A 23,301-nucleotide genomic window follows, 5' to 3' on the forward strand; every position below is an offset into this window, starting at 1 on the left:
AGGCCTGAAACCTCAATTCCATTTTTTTTTTTTTTTTTACACTGACTTCTGAATATAACACACAGTCAGGTCTGATAAGTTTTACATCAGAAGTATGGAGTAAATCATGGGCTGGGAGAGGTCCGACCGTTCCTGAGTGAATTCTAAGAGGTCTGGAAGGAGACAAACAACTAGGGGGAGAGTCAGAGAGTACCACGTTTGAGACGGCCGTATACACGCAAGCACCTACAGAGACAGGGGTCTAATACTGCCGGTGGTTAAAGTCATTTTAACACTGTCAGCTACTGTTGTTGTTCAGTCCCTAAGTTGTATCCAACTCTTTGCAAACTCATGAACTGCAGCACGCCAGGCCTCCCTGTCTCTCACTATCTCCAAGAGTTTGCTCAAACACAGGTCCGCTGAGTCAGTGATGCCATCCAACCATCTCAACCTCGGTCGTTCCCTTCTCCTCCTGCCCTCAATCTTTCCCAGCATCAGGGTCTTTTCCAGTGAGTTGACTCTTCGCCTCAGGGGGCCAAAATATTAGAGCTTCAGCTTCAGCATCAGCCCTTCTAATGAATATTCAGGGTTGATTTACTTTAGTATTGACTGGTTTGATCTCCTTGCAGTCCAAGGGACTCTCAAGAGTCTTCTCCAACACCACAGTTCAAAAGCATCAATTCTTCAGCACTCAGCTTTCTTTACAGTCCAACTCTCACATCCACACGTGACTACTGGAAAAACTACAGCTTTGACTACGGGGATCTTTGTCAGCAAAGTAATGTCTCTGCTTTTTAACATGCTATCTAGGTTGGTCATATCTTTTCTTCCCAAGGAGCAAGCATCTTTTAATTTCATGGCTGCAGTCACCAGCTGTAGTGATTTTGGAGCCCGAGAAAATAAAGTCTGTCACTGTTTCCATTGTTTCCCCATCTATTTGCCATGAAGTGATGGGAACAGATGCCATGATGGTCATTTTTTGAGTGCTGAGTTTTAAGCCAGCTTTTCCCCTCTCCTTAAAATGCTCCCAATGTAGGTGACTCAAGGCAAACAGATCTCTATTACTGCACCAAGAGCTTCCACATAAGCCCAACACAGCTTCTGAGCTAAACGCTGCCCCTGACACACGGGAGAAATGAAAATATAAAGGGGGAAGAATGAAGAAAGAACACACAACCGGGAGCACCTGGCGGGAAACAAAAGTTTAACCGCTCGTGGTCCTCTTAAAAGCATCTAACCCTTTTCTGAGCTCAGAGGTCACGAGGTGTTGTGCTCCTGAGGTCAGCGAGCTTTTCCGCAGGCTCCTTATCACTGTACGAAGCACCTGTATCCATGGCAACGAAATGGTGCTACAGATAAACAAAAGTGCTTAAGCAGGACCCAACAATTACTTCATTTCCTATTAGGCTAAAAGTGGCACACATCCCATCCAGGCCTTCTCTTTTGAGGATGAAACAATCGGGACTTTGTTTTGCCCTCGCGCCAACAAAAGGGATCCCTGGAGTGCTCGCTGGGCCATCCAAGCCCAGACCCACTCGGTCATTTCCTATGACAAAGAGTCAGTGGCGGAAAAGACAAAAATAATACACTTTACTACTTCACTTTGGCGAAGTATTTGAAACTTTGGTGTCTTTTTCTTTGCTCTGGACTGGTTACACAGTTAAAGGAAATTTTTGGTCTTCAGACACTAACAGGAGTGAGGACTATCTGCTAAAGTATGTACCTACTGCTAGTTTTCAGTGGTCTAACAGTAGATGTGCAAATTTAGATATAGTTGCCAAAGATCTCTGTATGTGTGTAGAGAAGCATTTAAGGAGAAGGGGAGAAACAGCAGGCCCAGGAATCACGTACACCTGGGGGGAGAAAGGGCCAGACTGACACTAAAAATCTGATGAACTATAATCTAGCTTATTACTCCAATCTTCTAGTCACTGACATCGCCCAAGCAGCTTATCTAGACATTTCTCTCTGTCTGACATCCCCACCCCATGAAACTTTAATACTGTATATTTGTATGCTATATCTGGGCTTTATATGTGAAGAGTAAGATCGGGGAAGTGGGTGCTTCCTGGTGGCTCAATGGTAAAGAATCCGCCTGCTGATGCAGGAGATGTGGGTTCCATCCCTGGTCCAGGAAGATCCCACGTGCTGCAGAGCAACTAAGCCTGTGTGCCCCAACCACTGAGTCTGCACTCCACAATGAGTAGCCCCCGCTCAGCCCAACTAGAGAAAGTCTTCGTAGCAACAAAGCCCCAGCACAGCCAAAAATAAATAAGCAAACAAAGTTATAATTTTTTTTTTTTTGGAAAAAGAGTTAAAAAAATTTTTTTAAACCACCTGAGAACCAACTCTCACCCCGCCAGGCGGACACTGGCCCCACGGTGACACGTGAACTCCATCCGAGTGCTGTGCCGAAAGCTCGAGATGGTGCAGGGTCCACACAGGCATTTCACCTGGACACCAGAGAGCACACAGCTTCCGTCACCTGGTCCTCCCCAAAGGTAGCCACGTATACTGATTAGCATTGGGACAGAAAGTTGTCTTTTAAAATATAAAATCACGTCTGTCTAGAGATAGCCTTATAGGAGGAGTACTTTAGGATAGAGAGACTTAGAAAACGTCCAATGAAAAAGTAACTGATTACTTCCGCAGAGCGCGAGGGCATCTCTGATTGGGCCAGGAAAAGCCTAGAACTTCTCAAGTGTTATTTGGGGACCTCGGGACGTCTACTGGCAGAAACAGAGCCTTGGTTCACAGGAACTGAGAGATATAGTGCTTTCACTGCAGGCTACCTGTTGAGACCTCGGCTGTAAGCAAAGATTTTTAGTTAAGCCCCCAAGGACTTCTGATCATGGTAAATGTACTTTTTTCTTTCCTTTCAATAACAAATCTGCTTTATATAGTATCTTCCCCTGATAAGTGAGAAAGAAAAGAAAGATACCAAAGAGCTGAGTCAAATTCTGGGTCAAGGAATGTTTGCTATCTTCCTGTCAAACAAGAACCTTTGCTGTGAATTCTGAAAGCAAATGACAGATATGCGGGGTGATGCTAGGATTTCATGTTATGAGAGATTCTGCACCAAAGCCTTTCACAAGGATTCACCCACTGAATACCCTGCCTCATTTTCCATCCTGCAGTTCCTGTTTGCTTGGTCTACCTTCACATTTAATTAATAAAAATGAGTACAGGACAGCACCTCATATCCCCCCCAGAATTACCTTCAGCGGGTACTCAGATTTCTTTATATTACTTACTCATCCTACAGCCTTTTAAAGAAAACATCTCAACCTCATCCCGCAAGAAGAATCACTGTTTTGGTAAAATGGGATTGGGGTTGGATTTGTTTTATATGAAGAGAAAAGAATAGAGGTGTTTTATTTTTATTTATTACAAAGCCAACAACTTTTGTCTTTAGACATATGTTTCACAGCAAATTATATTCTTAAACTAGTCAGTTTCATAGGTATTTTGAATATAGTCTTATACTATAAAACTTTTTTTGTCTAGTGTTAATTAGCACAAAGACAGCTTTACTTTCAAAAGAGAGGACAGTATTTCCAAAGTCTTCATATGTTTTTCTTAAAAATTACTATATATGTTAAAAATTACACATGCACTTTAAAACAGTCAAACAATTTAAAGGCAGATAAAGTCTCTAAGGCTCCAGTTAACTGTTCCAAGATGCTGCTACTCTTAACATAATTTCATTTTAAAAGGGGGGGACTGTATCATGTCTACAGCCTGTCTATGATGTTAAGGCAAGAAAATGCCTTTACAATTCCTTTACACCTAAACATACATATACAATTCATTGTTAAGTTTATCATCAGAAAAGCCAAAAAGTGAGAAAATATGAAAAAGTGTTGGGGGGGGGGGGCGATGGACTGTAATCTCAATATCTGGAGTCAAAGAGATTTTTTTCGGGGACTCTCAAGAAATGTCTCCTCTCTTTACCCACCAAAATCATAAAAGGTCACAGATGAATGAACATCAAGGAGTAGCTGTCTTAGGAAGGTCAATCAATCATCTCGTTTTCGTGAAAACTAAAATATTACACAGCAGTGACAGTGAAACACACGGAGGACTCCAAGAAAAATCAGAGCCAGCAATCTGGGTGAAACTTGACATTTGCAGACACAAAGCTCTCGTTCTTCCATGGTCAGGCGGACGACTAGGACCCGAGGAGTGAGCCCCACACAGCGGGGGGCCCCAACAGCAGCTGCAGCGGACGGACCAGACCATGCGCGTTCCCCCTCTAACCAGGACGCACATGCTCATTCCCCCTCTAACCAGACCATGCGCATTCCCCCTCTAACCAGACCATGCCGGGTCCCCTCTAACCAGGACGCACATGTACATGCGCGTTCCCCCTCTAACCAGGACGCCCAAGGCAGGTGCGGACTCGCGAGGAACCGTGGCTAATCTGACGCTGCGCTCCGCACAAAATCTGAGGCCATCAACAGGACACACAGAAATCATCAGATGCAGCTCTGGAGAGAAAACACAGGCTCCTGCCCCCAGTCAAGAAGCCAGAGAGCCCTCTGGCAGTTTGCAAAAGAAAGGGGTGGGGGGCGTGTGTGTGTGTGTGTGTGTGTGTGTGTGTATGTGTACACACGTATGTACAACTTTCTAGCAGGGCAGTTTCTGAGAACCAGGATGAGTTTCAACATGGTAAAAACCCGGTCCCATCAAGTGGTCCCATCAAGTGGCACCAGAGAACATGACAGACACGAATCCACGCCCTGGTGAAGCTGACGCTCCAGCAGAGGCGAGCAGAAAATAAATCACACGTGTCAACGAGTGAGATGTTGATCAGTGCAGTGGAGAAAAGTAAAGTGTTGAAAGGGGCCAGAGGGTGTGTAGAGGAGGCAGGTTTTTTTAAATATATAAAGGAGAAGGTACACTTTTATAAAGTGGACAGGAAAGGGCTCACTGAGAAGCTGATTGATTATCTGAGTATTTTCCTCAAGGAAAATAAGAAACAAGTCAAAGAAATCCCCCAAGGCAGATTTAAGGCCATTTACTTCTTCACGAAAATATTAACTCTGTAATATAAACAAGAAATTCAAAATTAGCCTATGAACCCCCAATCTGCCTGTGTCTCCCCACTCCTCCACGACAGTTGCTGAGCCAATCTGGACAACGGCAGCTGAAAAAGACAAGAGAAGAGGAAAAACCACACGCCTGACGACCAGAGCGATGAGGTCCACTCCGAAGCCTTTCCCGCTTCAGTAGCTAACAGAGGCCCTCCTCCACCAAGGAGCGAGGCTCCCCGGGACCCCTGCGCAGACACCCAAGGCTCAGGCGGCGCCTCGCTCTTCACTCGGCCCGCTCGGACCACGGGGTCTTAAAGGACTGGAATCCTGTGTCACCTCCGCTGGGATTAAGGGCCTCATGCAGCAGCCTGACTGAATCCGGCGGGCTGCAGAATATGCAGGCCAGCGGGGAGCAGAGGGGACAAGTTGAGAGAAGATGGCACTAGGTAAGATCATAATTGGAGGGGAGGAGAGCTGCTTAGAGGCAGACTAGGAGAGGCCAGGCACTGGGACTCCAAACTCCAAGCAAAGGGGTCAGGAAGGTACTGAGGATTCGGATCAAATCAGGGAGAAAGGGCAGAATACAATATCCATTCTGGCGGGCTGGAGCCAGCAGAACGAGGGTACCCAGAGCCAACTGGTACAAAAGGACACCCAGTGATGTGTGGGGCTGGGAAAGAAGGGGTCCTGAGACCTATTACAGAGGTGGCAGCCCAGAGGCAAGGGGGGGGGGGGGGAACGGAAACTGAAGTCAAAAAAGTAGGCTGGGGACAGTATACAAGGATCTGGTAAGAACTTGGAGCGCTTGGCTGTCATATGATACCATGGATCTGTGAACCGAAGGCAGTAACCACTTGCAGCCCACACTAACTTAGTACCTTCACACTGAAGGTATCGGGGCCGCCAGGCACAGCCCTCTCCCCCAAGAGGCTGGACCCTGCTGTGGCTGAGGGCGGCATCGAGGACACAGGGCTATGTCCTAACAGCTGTCCTTCCTCTGGGTTAGTCGCTCAGTCGTGTCCGACTCTTTGCGACCCAATGGATGTAGCCCACCAGGCTCCTCTGTCCATGGGGATTCTCCAGGCAAGAAAACTGGAGTGGGCTGCCATTCTCTTCTCCAGGGGATCTTACCAACCCAGGGATCGAACCTGGGTCTCTTGCACTGCAGGTGTATTCTTTACCGTCTGAGCCACCAGGGAAGCCCATTCTCCTGGTATCTGCTTGCAGGCTTTCTTGCTATCTTATCTACCTACACACACACACACACACACACATCTACACATCCACAAACACACAAACTGATACAGTACTTCTAAATCAGAAGGAAAAGTAAGTTTATAAAAGTTATCCTCATTGCTTTCCTAATAAGAGCGCAGTCAGGCACTGACTGAGTCTCTAACACCCAGCTGAGGGGCTGTTGCCCACTGCCACGCACACAGAAGATGTGTCTAGCAGGGGCGACCCTGGATAGCTCCCGCTCGGCAGACTGCAAGTTCCAGATCAGACCCTCTGACATGACATCCATCACAGGAACAAGACGACCGGAGCTCTGAGTTACGAAGGAGGACACGCAACACTCTTTAGGGGAAAGAAAAACAACCAGCACCTCTCCTGAGCTTCCTCACTCTCCCGTCCCTAACAGTCTGACGGAGAGTATACATCGGAACTGCCAAAACCTTTAAATTCTGTATTTTCAAAATCACTTTTGCCAAGGAGGAGGATAAATACAGCTTTTAACTGTCAGAATCTCAGTTTGTGAATGTGGTATAACTTCTAGGACCTGGCAGGCATCAGAAGTGAAGTCAGGTTATGTAAAACGGCACAGCAGCAACCAAAAACTGGCGGTTTTTTAACATGATCTATTTCAACAAAAGTGGAATCGATGTTACATAAAAACACTGAAGACAGGAAAAGTTCCCAGAAGAACGGAATCCATTTTGTTCTCTGAAAGCAAATGGTTCAACTGTCAACACTTTTTATGGGTTTCCCCCTAAATGTCCCCTCTTTTGTACTCAGATGAAATTTAACCAATTATTAACTTTGAAGCAAGGTTGAGGAGAGACAGAATAAGTTCATTTCCAAACACAAATCAGTATACCTTCAGATGCCTGGAATCAGTCAAAAGCTGGTGGAATTAGCAATGATATAATGACTTTGCAAAGGATTTTTAATAAGTAAACAGTTTCCTTTTAATTCCATTAAATGGATAAATGCAACAGTGATTAAGTATTCATTTCACCATGAACGATAATCTGTTAATTTGGGGGAACTTTGGTTTTTACACTCTTCCCCTCACAGATACGAAGGAATGTATTAGCAGTCCCATTTTACCTTTGCTTTTGCCAAAATGAAAGTCAGAATCAAAATTGTAGTCACACGCAGTGACCGCATGAATTTTTATCTTTTAAATGCATTTTACTTTGATTCAAGATTCCAATAAATTAAAATTTTTGTTGATCTTAACGACTGTCTTCTAATTTATGACACCATTCTATTTCAATTATTTTTAGTCAGGCTCAGGTTTTGTGCAACAAGCAAGAAATAAACAAAATGAAGTGTATTTAAAACAAAAATGCAACTGCAGTTTCCTCACCCTGATTGGTTCTTCCTATCACTCTATGCTAGAACACAGAATAAATAAAGGCAGGTGAAGACTGTGTTCAAACACTTACCAGGAGCGATGGTCTCCAGCGTGTTAGAACTGACCTTCCGCGTACTTGTACAATGGTGGAGGGTGGAACCCGAAAACACCAAGTAAAAAACTACATCATCTTCAACTTTGTCCTCTTCCGCGAGCAGTACGGTAACAACACAGTCGCCCTAGGAAAGGCGGAGAGGGAGCAGGTTTGCATTAGTGAGGTTCTCCTGGGGAGCTGGTTTTTACACAACATCAAACTGAAAGGGAAATCAATGTATCACAGAAACTGCACCCATTCTAGCAAGTTTATACAAACACTGACTGAGCCCTTAATGTGCCAGGAAGTGGTCTAGGCATTGAGGATACGAAACAATCTGTCTTCTTTCAGCTTACATTTTAGTGAAGGTGATGAGAAAAACAAGTAAACCAACAAGATATTGGGATATTTACTTGGAAAATTTTTTAAAAGAACATAAACCGGCTCCCTTAAAAAGCTCTGTAAAAATTCCAGGAAAATCTAAAAATAAGGCAGAGAGGACGGAGGAAGTACATTAAACAGCTACATCCTTATACTTCAAATGCCCTTTAACCTCTGTGTTCTGTTTGCCGCAGTAACTCTCTAAACTCTACATCCCACAAGTCACTGCCAAGTCCACCCATTCTCCAGTAAATACGGAGTGCCTCTGAAGAGCTGGCTGGAAGCAGTAGAGTGCAAAGGACCTGGGCTCAAGACCAATCTGGGTTTAAACTCCATCTAAAAAGGTTTTACTTAAATCCTCTAAATCTCAGTTTTCTTGACTGTATAAATGGAGATAATACCTTCTCTTCTTACAGCTAACATGTGAGAACTCTTGAAACACATTCACCACTCAGCCTAGGATAAGGCTCTCAACCTGTGAGGATGGGAGGGTTTGCTTTTCCAACAATGTGTGTTTCCGGACCATCTGGAATTGCTGTTCTTCTTTATCCCACCCCCTCCATCAAGCCATAAATCTAATCCCAGTAACTCTGCCTGTGACTCTGCAAATATTTAGAAGTTAAGACATCTTCATCCTTCACTTGCTGATTATCTTCTTCCTGGTAAAGAATCTGCCTGCAATGCAGGAGAATTGGGGTCGATCCCTGGGTCGGGAAGATCCCCTGGAGAAGGGAAGGACTACCCACTCGAGTATTCTTGCCTGGAGAATCCCATGGACGTAGGAGCCTGGTGGGCTACAGTTCACGGGGCTGCAACTATCATTTTCAATCATCTTCTAACAACTTTTTTTTGGCTACACCACGCAACATGTGGGATCTTAAGTTTCCCAACCAGGAACTGAACGCACGCCCCCTGCAGTGGAAGCTGAGTCCCAAACCACTGGGCCACAAGGGAATTCCCTCTTCCAGCAATTTTTATAGATTAATCTTTTTTTAACTGAGATCAGTGGCTAAATTAAATTTATTCTATGAAACAGAGTCCTAATTACCATTCTCCCAAACATTATATAATTTATGTGGTAACCATAAACAAAGGACTTTAAAGCACTGAGGCTTAGGTTGTGTACATCTTTAATGATGTGCTATGGAAAATCTAATTAAGAGAAAGTCAGGCCATTTTACCATTAAATAGGGGAGAATTCTCATTACTTACAGCATTTTTTCCCTTCCTACATTAGCAGTAGTAAAGCCAATTAAAGAACCATGCCACTCTGTGGCCACAACTTAATGGCCAGCAGCAGAACAGAGAAGCAGGTAATGCTTCAGTCCATAATGGAAACCAAACATCTGAAAATCAAACTTGGGATCAAGGCTAGTAATAGGAATGCTCTGAATTCCAAGCAGTTCCCAGAGCCCAAAGTGCCTCTAATTTTTTCCCAAGGTTCTAGGCAGTGCCCTGTGTCCGACATGGGTTCCAGTCTGCTGTAAGAAGTCAGAATGAACTACAAATAAGCTGTAACCTACCAAGACTGATGAACTGGAAAGTTTCCCAAGCACCCTAACACAGGAATAGCACGGTCAGTACAACAGCATTACCCCTGACTTCAGACACTATTTAAACTTCAGAACTTGTACGTCCCTATTTTGGAAATGTTTTTGAAAAGTTTAAGCTGGTAAAATGTTTACTATCCTTTGGCATAATAAACTACAACCAGAAAAATGTCTGCAGCATACAGAGAAGAATCAATTTTTCAAGGTATTGAAATATCACTATAACCTGAAAAAAAAAGTTACTGAAAGTTTTAAAGTTTCATTTTTTAGAGCACAGGTCGGCAAAGTCTGAGCCATGGGTCAAGTCCAGCACTCTCGTTTGTGTATGGCTCACAAGCTGGGAAAGGTTTTTACATTTTTAAGTGGTTGAAAAGAATAAATAAATGTGCGTGTGTGTATGTGTATATATATATTTATACACACACATACATGTATACACACACACACACATGCGCACGCGCGTGAGTGCCAAGTTGCTTCAGTTGCATCCAACTCTCTGTGACCCCATGGACTGTAGCCCATCAGGCTCCTCAGTCCATAGGATTCTCCAGGCAAGAATACTGGAGTGGGTAGCCATGCCTTCTTCCAGGGGATCTCCCCAACCCAGGGATCGAACCCGTGTCTCCTGCACTGCAAGCAGATTCTTTACTGGTGAGCCACCCGGGAAGGGAAATATATATACATATATACAAACACACACACACACACACACACACACACACACACGTGTATATATATGGAAAAGTAAATGGCAACCCACTCCAATATTCTTCCCTAGGAATTCCTATGGACAGAGGAGCCTGATGGGCTACAGTCCATGGTGTTGCAAGAGAGTCGGACATGATTTAGCAATTAAACACACACACACACACACACACACACACACTTAGGACTCATAAGCCCCTATTTTGGAAACATTTTTGAAAAATTGAGGCTGGTAAACTATCCTTTGTCATGATAAAACTACAACCAGTTAAAATGTCTGCAGCATACAAAGAAGAATCAATTTTTCAAGGTATTGAAATATCACTATAAACTGGAAAAAAAAAATGCTACTGAAAGTTCTGAAGTTTCCTTTTTGGAGCACAGATTGGCAAGTTATGAGCCATGGGCCAGGTCCAGGCCTCTGCTGGTTTGTGTGTGGCTCACACATATTAACACGGGAAAATTCTATGACATTCAAACTTCAGTATCCATAAATAAAACTTTATTGGGACACAGTCATGTCATTTGTTTACAGTGTCTATGGCTACTTTCGCAATACAACGGGCCATCAAAGAGTTGACTTTGCTCTGTCACTTGAGTTGTATCTGACTCTTTGCGACCCTGTGGACTGCAGCCCGCCAAGCTCCTGTCTCTGGGATCCCCAGGCAAGAATACTGGAGTGGGTTGTCATTTCCTGCTCCAGGGGATCTTCATGACCCAAGGATCGAACCCGGGTCTCCTGCCTGCATCTCCTCATTAGCAGGCAGCTTCTTTACCACCTGAGCTATCAAGGAAGCCCACTGAAGAGCTGGGTTATTGCAAAAGAGATCACAGAGTCTGCAAGCCTAAACTATTCACAATGTGGACTTTTGCAGGGGGAGAAAGTTTGTTTCTCACTTAGATATCTAACCTGAAATTCAAGGAATACATCTTTTTTCAAAATCAAAAAGGTCCTCTCCACAAAAGCCCCAACATCTTGCCAGGTGACTTTCTGAGCCCAAGACACAGGCGACACCTGGGGCCTTCTCTTCACTGCGGTCAGAAGGGACGGCTAATAAGCAGCTGAAATTCCTTTCAACAAAGCTTTCAGGAGCAACCTCTTCCTTCATTCCCAAGACAAAAGTAAGTTTTAAATTGCTTCCATAGCTCTATTTTTTTTTTTTTAAACACTGAGTCAGCTACCCACAATATTAAATAGAAGTGAACACAGAAGCCTAATTCACCTCAAACTCACTTGAAGTTTAGGTTCTGAAGGCATCCGGAATTAAAGCATCTGTTCTCCTTGAAGGAATACTCTCAGCACTCTGATAAAGTTGCTAGGAGCAAACAATAAACATTTGGACTCCGCATTTCAGCCTCATGACTCCTGTTTTACTGCAGTAGTAACCAGACACTTAGAACTATTCGAGATGGCCTTAAAATAGGCGATTAAAAAATAAAAATGAAAACAGGTCTAAGTAAGCAGCTCAGTTGAGGTGGTCGTTTTGATCACACCTTCCCTGAGAGATACCCTGGTGATGGATCTTGCTGCTCAGGGGAAGGAGAGGCCAGCCCCGGGGAACAGACAGGTCAACCAACCCAGGTTGCTAACCAGTTAACACGTCTGTTGTGTTTTTACCTATAACAGATAACTTATTAACAAGGAAAACTTCCAAGATATTCTTGATAAAAATTTTAGTTTGACCCAATCCCAAGAAGAGAATACATCTGCATTTCTCCAGTAATCTGAACTCAAAAACCACGGCATATTATTATAAAAATAATCCCATGTTTTTTCATTCATGAGAAATGTATCCTTGAACCTGACCATTTCTCCAGGGTCCTAACTAGTTTTGCTGACAGATGACACAAGAACTAATGGAAAGTGCCATCTACACCAGGCCTCATTTTCTAAGTCACAGGTGATCCCCGATAGATAAATGCATTGTAATTCTAAATGACACGGATCAATCACTTACATAGCTTTAAATGGTATCTATGATCTCCGTTACCCACCTTTAACTCATTTACATTGTAGATAAACTATTAATAGAACTAAAATCATCTTTATGTACCTACTAATAAGCAGGAAAAAAAATTTATTTTCCACTTAGATTTCTATCCCGGAGTCCTAAGAATAAATCTTCTTTTCTAGATCAAGGATTCTCTCTCTGCATTAGGCCTACCATCTTGCTGAGAGTCTCTCCTTGCCCCAAGATACTAGTCATGTCTAACTGGAGACGGTAACTGCCTCTCACTGGGGACAGTACCGTGACGGGGACAAACTGAATGGGGCAGAGAAGAGCATCGGAGGCGTGGGAAGGAGCGACTCTCGGTGTGGGGACAGACAAGGCCCTGGAAGCAGGCAAGGTGCTGGGTGGAGATGAGGCGGGTGAGCTACAGTCCTGTGGGAGGAACGCTAAAAGAAGGGACGGCGCTGATCTCAAAGACAGCAAGACAGTGTCAGTCACAAGGTTCCGGAAGGTGGGCCCCTTCAGCAGCAAGATAACTGGCGTGGAACGTATGCTGGGGCTGGCCTGTACAGGCCTGTGAGGGCGCATCACGTTTTCAGGAACCCCACAAACAAGCTGTTAGACACGGCCACTATTAAAAGTATATGATCTTCGCTTTCCTGAATGGAGAAAGTGCTATCAACAAATATAGGCTATCACATATGAAATGGAGAGCTGTGAGAAGCTGCTGAGTAACACTGGGAGCCCATCCCGGCGCTGTGATGGCCCAGAGGGGCGGGGTGGGAGGAGGCTCAAAGGGAGGGGATATGTGCATCATTATGGCTGATTCTCGTTGCTGTATCGTGGAAACCAAGACAACACTGTAAAAATTAAAAAACAAACAAAAAAACAGACATGTAATTAAATGCCGGATGAAATGCAAAAAAAAAGTAAATGATTTAAATGTATAATTATGTAAATATTAAAGAGATGTAACAAACCCTCAAAACATCCTGTTGTAGTTCTTTTGCCACTTGAATAAGTGGCACAAAAACATGAAATGAACTAACGTCGCCTGTCTCCTGATCCTACCCGCTGAGGACACAGCATCGCAGTGCTCCTATTAAAGAATGCATGCCCTCGACTGAGTCAGAAGAAAACATCACACACAACCAGACTGAGAGGCTTTCTATTTTAAAAAAAAAAAAAAAGGTTGATCTGAACCTTTCAAAAATGTCACTAACGAAAGACTCAGATTACGGAGACTGAAAAGATTTTCCAACTAAATGCGATGCATGGTCCTGGGCTGGATCCTGAATGACAAACTGCTTTAAGGACATTAATGGGACATGTGTCCAGATTTAAATGAGGTTTACACACATTTAACACTGTACCAATGTTAGAACTTTCCTGACTTCGGTAACCGTGCCATGATTTATATGATCCCTGTTCTTAAGAAACACACAGTGAAGTATCTGGGGTAAAGGAGCATGTCTATAGGTTATTCTCAAATGATTGGGGTGGGGGGCGGAGAGAATGATTAAGCAAATGAGGTAGAATGTTAACAGTTGGTGAAGCTGGGTTTAAGGCATACGGGATTTCTTTGTACTATTCTTAAACCTTTACTGTAAACTTGAAATCATTTTATAATAAAGTTTTCAAGAAACAATTTGTCAAATAATTTATATGGCCAGATATTCAAAGTTAAAAGGTGCAAAATTAAGTTCCATTTCTGAGGCTTTTAAAAAATTTTTTTAACATCTTGCACTAATCTTGGTCACTAATACCATTCTCTACTAAAAGGAACCAAGGCTGCTGGAAGATGGCCGTTTCCAGGTCTAGGTCAAGGGTATGTCAAGATGAGCTTGGAACATCTAGCTTTGAAAGAAAGTAAGCAAACGTCCTCCTCCCTCCCCTAAAAAAGGACAGGGACATGCTGACACGATGCACATCGACGTGGCTTCCTCTGGCCAAATCTGGGACAATTTTAGACCAAACTGTCAATGAAGAACAGTAATGAATTATAAACAATAAAAAAAAAATAGGAAGGAAGCCATGACTCTATACCAACAATAGACAAAGAGGAGAAAGGTGAGCGCCTATGTATAGGGGAATGAGGAAGGCTGATGGTCACAGTGGGAAGAATGTCAAACTAATGAAAGTACTATCATTTTGCCATCATAATGGGAGAGATTGAGTCTGGCAAAAATTTTCAGTGAGTACTCAAGTTAGGGGAAAATTCTGATGAGGAACAAGCTATTTACCTTGCCTTAACAGTGTCTCCCCAGGCTGTCATGTTACGTGGCAGCCTGGACGCGAGGGGAGCTTGGGGGAGAACAGATACACGGACGTGGACTGCTGAGTCCTTCACTGTTCACCGGAGACTACCACAGAACTATAACCAGCTGCACTCCAATATACAGTTTAAAGAAAAAAAAAAAGAGGGGTACTGTATTTGTGGACTTGTCTCAGATAACGAAGACATGACTGCTAAAAACAGTAATTAGCTCCACTGTGATTTATAAGAGAAAAGCTCCTGTCTTCAGAAATTCACACTGAAGCATGTAAGGGGTAAAAATCCATTACATATGGCACTTTAGCAAAAGGCAATAAAGGAAATATTGTGAGTGTGTACAGGTTTTTAGAGAGTACAAAAGATAAATCAAACGGGATAGAATGTTTGCAAGTGCTAATTACCCTGAGTGACTAGCATCTGGGTATTCTTTGCCCTGACTGTTTTTTTTAACAACTTCTTATGAATTTCAAATTATTTCCACACATAAGATTTTAAAAATAAAGATAAGGGGAAAATGTTTAATTCACAAAGGTTTAAAGGACTCACGGACTAGGGATATGGCAAGCTCAATCAACACAGATGTGGACAAAGGTCTACGCCGACAGCAACCTGTTTATACAGTTCCCCTGGTGCTCCAGCCCAGGCTGAGAGTGTGGAGCACCCCCACCCCCATGCACAAATGCATCTCACCCAACAAGAGAGGGAAAATAACTAACACACCACAGCAACCATTTTAATCACTAAATTAGTTTTCTACAAACAATAAATACACAGGAGCCTGGTGACAGGAGAAAGGGACGCAGGCTCACCACAACCATTTTCTGAGCGCCCCCTGCAGGTCAGAGGCAGCACCAGCTGCTTTGCAAACTCAACCGAGTATTTGCAAGGCAAATATCTTTACCCTTCCTGGAGATGAGAAGAGCAGCCCAGAGGACGTTAACGTTTAAGAACACAGCTAGGAAAGGGTAAAGCTGGGATTCAAATCCAAGTAGGATTCCAAAGTCTCTATTCTTTCCACGATTCTGACACCAAGGTTAGTGCAGGAAACAGAAAGGAGAGAAACACAAAGAGATAATTCTCAGAAGAAACACGTTCAAGAGCAAGCGACAGACACCCGAAGGTCTGCAGGCGTGCTGAAAACAAGGGAGACGGAAGGATCTGGAGGTGATGTGGGAGCGTTCAGGCAGCAGACAAGCTGAAACCGAGGGCAAACTCACACTCAAGCACACCGGCTGCCTCGCCCCGAGGATGTGTGACAAAGCCCAAGAGTGCGTGTAAGTGTACACTCGGCACACGAGGGCTTCCCCGGCCTCAGCGGCAAGACTCCACGGGCAGCGCAGGTGCTGCAGGAGACGCAAGTTCGACCCCTGGGTCGGGAGGATCCCCTGGAGGAGGGTACGGCAACGACTCCAGTATTCTTGCCTGGGGAACCCCATGGACGGGGCGCCTGGCGGGCTGCAGTCCACGGGGTCACACAGAGTCAGACATGACGTGACTGTGCACGCACGCAGCCCACTATGTTGTACGCGTGTCTCATCAACATCTAAAGTTTATGGAAAGCAAGAACTGTGTCTCGGGGGGCACTTCACACAGTGCCTTTGTAGCAACAAGAAGCTTCTCAGTAACTACATGAATAAACGAATGGAGCAGGTAGCAGTTTACACAGAACATTAATGGCAAGTCAAAACATTCATATTTGAACCTGAATGTAGGCAAGAAAAAGAAAGAAAAAACAGCTTTGAGTGGCATGTTTTGGGAGGAAATTGGATGTAGCGAATGTTCTGGAAAGGTTTATCTCTCAGAAGTATTCTAAGAAGGAAAAAGAGAACAGAGGCAAGGAAACCAGTCTAGGAAAACATTACAAAAACACAGTGCAAGGAAGCAAAAGGGACTTAAACTACTCTGGCACCAAGATGACCTAAAAAGAAATAAATGTGAGAAAGGCATGTGGCTGAAAATAATTTGATGAAATATGACAGCTGACGATGGGAGCTGGACAAATATAGGAAGAGAATAGACATGAAGCAACACTAGGAGAAAAAAATGGGTATCTCTCCAAGGAAAAATGGGAGGGGGCTGTGAGAATGATTTGTGAGAAAGTGGATGATAAGCTTTAAATGTCAACTTTCACCTACCAGCAGGAGGGGAAACTACTGTAGACATCATATAGACAGGACGTGCACGTGCTCAGTCATATCCGACTGCGACCCCATGGACTGCAGCCCGCCAGGTTCCTCTGGCCAAGCAGGACAGGCTATCAGAAAAGGTCTGGGTTGGTGAGGCAGATCTGAGAGTCAACCCACACTAAGAAGCCTTGCCAGCAATGAGGTCGCCATGGTAACAGAGAGCCAAGGACTAGACCCCAGGTTCCTGTAGAGGAGGGCAGGGAGGGAGGGACAGACCACGCAAGGACAGGCCAGCCAGAGAAGAGAAGAAATCAAGGAACAGAGCATCAGTGACGCTGAAAGAGGTGAGGAGTAAAGGATCCGCAGCTCTAAAAGCAATGATGTTTAAGCAATCTTCAGAACACACAGGGGAGGACAGTTGGGAAGATAGGAAAGCAGCAAACTCAAGAACTGTTTCATTTTTCTCCAGCCTTAAATGGGTCTTTTCACAACATACTATTCCAGGCCCTCAGCCCCAGAAAACAAGCTTCTTTGGACCCAACAGGAACTGAAACTCAAATGCCATCAAGGAAGAGTATGAGGCTGACCGTACTTCTCTCTGTTTAACGGCAGCCACAAGCGAGTCCTCTCTAGCCCAAAACTTAAAATACTGAGATTTTTTTTCATTTTGCATACTCCAGAGAGCTCACAACTAAAATAAATATCACTTCCTAGATTCGTGATGCAATTAATTTCCAACCATCAAAAATATTTCAAATTTCTCTTTACTTTAAACCATTTTGTTAATAATAACCTCAGTAACTACAAAAGTCTTTGTATTTTTTCCGAGATCATATCACTCACAATCGTTGATCTGTACTAATGAGGTAGAAAGCCAGACTGAACTAATCAAAGTTAAAGGACTTTCAGAGGACTTATTGCTATCAAATATACTATAGGACCACCAGCCATCAGTTATTGGGGTTATTTTTAAAATAGGAATATTTGAAATTTTAATGTTGATATGTAAATAAGCCTTAAAATACTTGAAAATATTTTATTACTTGAAACATTTCCTTGAGTGTGTTTTATTAGTTCATAACATTTTACTGCTAGTATAAATTTTTATTCCAGCCCATCCATCAAGTAGATAAGTTAAACAGTTGAAAGATATTTAACAGCCCAATATTAATGTGTTCGTTCCCTTCCCTTCTGCTCTGTTCCCATTACCAAAGCCTTAAGTTATTCATCCAGTGATGCTTAACAAGCACACAGTGCCTCTGTTTAATACAGTTCGTCTCTGGTTATCAACTGGTACTAGAATTACAAATACTTCCTGTCCGCCAGGAGCCGAGACAGACGTGTCTATGGACAGAAGGCCACCCGGTAAGTGCTCTAATTAGCGTAAACACAAGCGTCTCGCCTCCAGGCACCCACACTCTGTCCTGAGGCAGGTACGAGGAAAGCCTCTCCAGGAGTGGCTGCGCCCGAGTCTGCTCATGGCTCAGGACAGATCACCCAGGGAGGAGAGGGTCTTCTGAACGCTTAGCCATTTACAGTGGAGTTGGGGCTGGGCCCTCATCCAGCTCATCTCTGTACATGCAACATCTCTTCAGAAGGCCTGAGACATCACAAGTGCTTAATATCTGCTGGGCTGAACCAAACACATGTCATCCTTTTGCAAAAACAAACTGTAAAACACCACAAATTAAACCCAACACTAAGTCTGTCTTCCTTATCACTCACTTAACAGTGATGGAGCATTTGGGGCGAGCACTACGGCATCTAGAGGATGAGCTGGTTGGATGGCATCACCAACTCAATGCACACGAGTCTGAGCAAGCTCGGGGAGTCGGTGATGGACAGGGAAGCCTGGCGTGCTGCAGTCCATGGGGTTGCAAAGAGTCGGACATGACTGAGCAACTGAAAAACAACAAATGTTAGGAACTACTGTAACCATTTTATTTGACATTTGAAGTTAGTTTTTGTTTCAACCAGGCTAATCTTTTGCCAGATAAAGATACAGGTCAGTGAAATCCCTATAACCTGCTTTCATTTTTGATCATATGTTTATATTCCAGCCAAAAGGCATTCCCCTTCCCAATGCTAACATTAAACTATTAAATATTATTAACAATTATGATCAAAATTCATATTGTCTTCCAGCTTCATAATTTTGCAACACTACAGTGGACTTGCTCAGTCATGTCCGACTCTTTGTGACCCCATGGACTGTAGCCTACCAGGCTCCTCCATCCATGGGATTTTCCAGGCAAGAGTACTAGAGTGGGCTGCCATTTCCTTCTCCAGGGGATCTTCCCAACCCAGGGATCAAACCCAGGTCTCCCGCATTGTAGACAGACGCTTCACCAGGGAAGTCCTGAGACACACATAAATGCTTAAAAGGTTTCCAAGCACCACCGACATGGTCTGTTAAAATAAACGCCAGTAGATGGCGCTCAATTTGTCTGTAGAGTGCTCTGTATGGACTGGTTTTAAGGACTACTCTCTCAGAACAGGGAAGAATCTTGAAACTTAAGCTGGAAAAGGAATCAAAATTACAAAAAGCTTGGAAATCATTTAATGTATGGACCCCTTGATGTTTAAGGAAGGTGTTCCTTAAAAAGAAGTTTTCTACAACTCTAAGAGGATGAGCTTTTTGTTTCAATGCACAGCCCTGCCTCTCAGTCTATTCCTGTTAATAAGCAAAGCTAAACTGGTCGAAGGGTGTTGGCTGGCGGCTTTAAAAAACAGCCTCACCCTCTCACAAATGTTTCACAACTCTCTGGAACTGCTCGAGTATTTGGGTCAACACTTAAAGAGACAGTCCCCCTTTGCTAACAGGAGCAGGTGTTTGGTTAAAATGCAGACACCATGAGGATTTTTTAAAATTAATTCTTGACAGAACATCTCTCTCTTCCTTCTCTGCCCTCCCAGGAAGCAGATGATTGAAGTGGGGGCATTCTATCATTAAAATCTGGCAATTGGGCTTGTGTTCTACTATGGTAATCCTTATGAATGAATTTTTGCCTCACTAAAAAGTTTGTGACACGCTGACTCCACTTGTTTGACGTAGTATGAATAGAATGCTAGTTTCTAATTAAAAAAATAAATAGGCAACAAGCAATAAAGATTTACTGTGTTGCACAGGAACACAAGGAAGGTAGCTTCCTTGGCTATCCTTGATCAGGTCTCTTTTTTTCCTCTAAAGGCATCTATGAAACTGGGTCTCCAGGTTTCCAGACTCACCCTCCACACAATACAAGGCAAAAGGACAAATCTCCAAAATACAATCTGGTCAAGTTACTCTCCTGAGACTCATGGATGACCAACAGGATGACGTCCTAACTCACGAGTGTGTCCCTTCATCTTGCAGGAAACGAGGTTCCCCCCAACACGGCCCTTGCTCCCCAGCCGCCTCTGCCTCCCAGAGCCCCTCCCGCCGTTATTGGTGGGCCAACTCTTCTGATCCTATGGACTGTAGCCCCCCAGGCGCCTCTGCTCATGGGATTCTCTAGGCGAGAACACTGGAGTGGGTTGCCATGCCCGTCTTCTCTACCCAGGGATCAAACCCAGGTCTCCTGAGCTGCAGGAGGGTTCTTTACTGACCGAGGCACCAGGGAAGCGCCACACAAACCCTGCAAGTGCACAACACCCGGACGGGAGGACACGCCGGGAGGCTGAAGCCTCACTCTGGCTGCGTGAGTCTCACCACCTGGCCACACGGCCGCCTTCCCCTGCCACGTCCTCCTCTCACGTGACCAACGCCGCCCAGGAGGGGAGGGCGTGAAACCAGCCCCGCCTTTCTGAGGACTCACCTGGCCTCCTTCCTTGGGTGGAAGGCCTGCCTGCTGATCTAACACACGGTGCCTCCCTCTGGGCGTGGAGGCCAAGGTCTCCGATTCCTCTCCTGTCTGTGCAACGGGCAGTGTCCCCGTGGGGGAAACCAGTGGGTCCAGGGCGCCGGCTCAGATCTCACTCCCCGCCCAGGATACGAGACCATGAAGAGAGACAATCAAAGCTGGAAGCGAGGACACTGTCAACTACACCAAGATTTAGGAAAGTGGTAGTCGCTCAGTCGTGTCCAACGCTCTATGACCCCATGAACTGCCCATGGAATTCTCTAGACAAGAAAACTGGAGTACGGTGCCATTTCCTTCTGCAGGGGATCCTCCTGACCCAGGGACTGAACCTGGGTCTCCTGTACCCAGGAGGTTCTTTACCGTCTTTAGGAGGGAAGATGCAAATACAGAATGGGGGGCATCACTGTGGAGGGAAAACCAGGGGCCCCAAGTCCCGTGACTCAGAACTCCAACATCAGTTGCTATCAGCTCTGGGATTCTTCTGGGGACCACTCAAGTACTTCTGGGGAACCACAAAACTGTCAGCTCCACAAGGGTAGAAAGTGCATTATTACATTCACATATTTTGAAGTGCATGAAATAATTTAATAATGGCTCTTTCATCAAGTGCTAACTATAACAAACCAGCACGACTCTCTTACACAGATTAGGGTCGCTATTTAACCCAAAGTACTAGTATTTTAACAAGTACCTAGCATACAGCAGACATCAAACACGTGTCCCCACTCATTCAAAGTAAACAAAAATAACCCACATTTCAGAATCTCCATGTCTTTACTTCCCCTTATACTCTCTTCTAGTAAAATATATTTCTCAAAGTAAAACAAAGTAATAAATTTTACTGTTTTTTTAATTTAATTACAGGTGAAGCATTTTAACTGGATGGCAAAATCGGTTTTATGACACCCTCTGAAAAGCACTCAACAAAGACATGTAGAAAAAAAATTAAAAACTTGATTAGCTTTAAAGGTAAATTATGAAGCCTTCTTAAAGCTGGCTAAACATTCTAACTGATATTAAATAGCTATACGGACACTGAATGATCCACAATACTTAAAAATCATAAAGTAGTAGGAAGAAACAGTCTACCATTTCAGGTAACAGCAAAATTACCACAGTTCAAAAGCATCACTTCTTCAGCTCTCAGCCTTCTTTACAGTCCAGCTCTCACACTGATACATGACTACTGGGAAAAGCACAGCTTTGACTATACAGACCTTTCTCTGCTTTCTAATATGCTGTCTAGGTTTGTCATTGGGAAGATCCCTGAAGAAGGGAACAGCTACCAACTCCAGTAATCTGGCCTGGAGAATTCCATGGACAGAGGAGCCTGGCAGGCTTACAGTTCACGGGGTCGCAAAGAGTCAGACACGACTTTCACTGTCAACCACAGGTGTACAGATGTCCCCTCCCTCTTGAATCTCCCTCCCACCTCCCGCCCATGGCTGTCATTTTTAAAATCACATTTAGCCTTCACAGAAAACCTGTAATTCTGGCATTATCCTGCTGAATTTTACAGAGGAAGACTGCAAGGCTCCCACAGCTGATTAGTACTAGAGCAGGAATTTCACCCCTGTCTACTTGACGCCTACAAGGAAGTTACATTTCTCGACCCAGGTCCTCCAAGTGTTGTCCCAGAACCAAAGAATCACCCAGAAGGTGATTAGAAATACATGCTTTCAGCCCTCCCCAAAATTAAAGAGCAACAAAAAATGAGGCCCCTTAGGATTACCATTTTTTCCCTTAATATATATATATTTTACTGATGTGTAGCTGACTGTTTCAAGTGCGAAGCAAGGTGATTCAGCTATACATATGCACATATATTATTTTTCAGATTATTTCCCATTATAGGTTATTAAAAGATATTGACGATAGTTTCCTGTGCAACACAGTAAATCTTTATTGCTTGTTGCTTATTTATTTTTTTAATTAGAAACTAGCATTCTATTCATACTACGTCAAACAAGTGGAGTCAGCGTGTCAGAAACTTTTTAGTGAGGCAAAAATTCATTCATAAGGATTACCATTTTCATACAACCTGCATTTCTGGTGCCTTCTCCTGCATATACATAAACTACAGCAAGTAAGAGATCAAGAACCGAATCATCATTAATCAAATAGAAGTGAGGAATGCAGGAAGTGAGTAGAGAGGAAGGCACCATCATAAGGGGAACTTAAGATCACCTCTGACTTTTAACTAGATGAAGATGATAACAGGAATGGCAGAAAGTAAGTCCACAATCAGATCAGTGGATCCCACAGACCAAAAAGGGAATGTACCAGTGCCTGGGTTCACTTCAGTTCAGTCACTCAGTCGTGTTAGACTCTCTGCGACCCCATGGACTGCAGCACACCAGGCCTCCCTGTCCATGGGATTCTCCAGGCAAGAGGGGTGGGTTGCCACGCCCTCCTCTCCAGGGGATCGTCTGGATCCAGGTATCAACCCTGAGTCTCCTGGGCCTCCTGCGCTGCAGGTGGATTCTTCACTACTGCACCGCCTTGGAAGCCCTGAACGGCTTTAACTCTGTTTAATCAGAAACACTGAGGGCCTATTATGTGCAAGGTACTGTGACAGATGCCGAAGTGAGAGCAACAAAAACAATTCTGTCCAATTTAATCCGCAGGAAAGGGGCTTTTAAGACCATCCTTTTTGTTTACTGGTTCATTCTTAAATACTGGGGTGCAACAGAATCATCTGGAGGGCTTATTTAAAAGTGGCTTGCAGGGTAATGTGCTGTGGAATCAATGACCACCACAACAAAATAACTGGAATTGTT

The 23,301-nt window shown here is 44.1% G+C and overlaps 1 protein-coding gene across 10 annotated transcripts in view; it reads right to left on the minus strand.

The window, feature by feature from the left end:
* Positions 1-23,301, minus strand: part of AKAP13 (A-kinase anchoring protein 13) — a 312,448-nt gene that overhangs the window by 187,231 nt on the left and 101,916 nt on the right. For all 10 annotated transcript variants that reach the window (XM_043489653.1, XM_043489650.1, XM_043489649.1 and 7 more), the window contains exon 3: positions 7,688-7,835. In XM_043489653.1, coding sequence (XP_043345588.1) covers positions 7,688-7,835 — 148 coding nt within the window. The remainder of the gene's footprint in view (positions 1-7,687; positions 7,836-23,301) is intronic.

The sequence above is a fragment of the Cervus canadensis genome, chromosome 17 (genome assembly GCF_019320065.1).
Source record: "Cervus canadensis isolate Bull #8, Minnesota chromosome 17, ASM1932006v1, whole genome shotgun sequence".
Classification (NCBI taxonomy): Eukaryota; Metazoa; Chordata; class Mammalia; order Artiodactyla; family Cervidae; genus Cervus; species Cervus canadensis.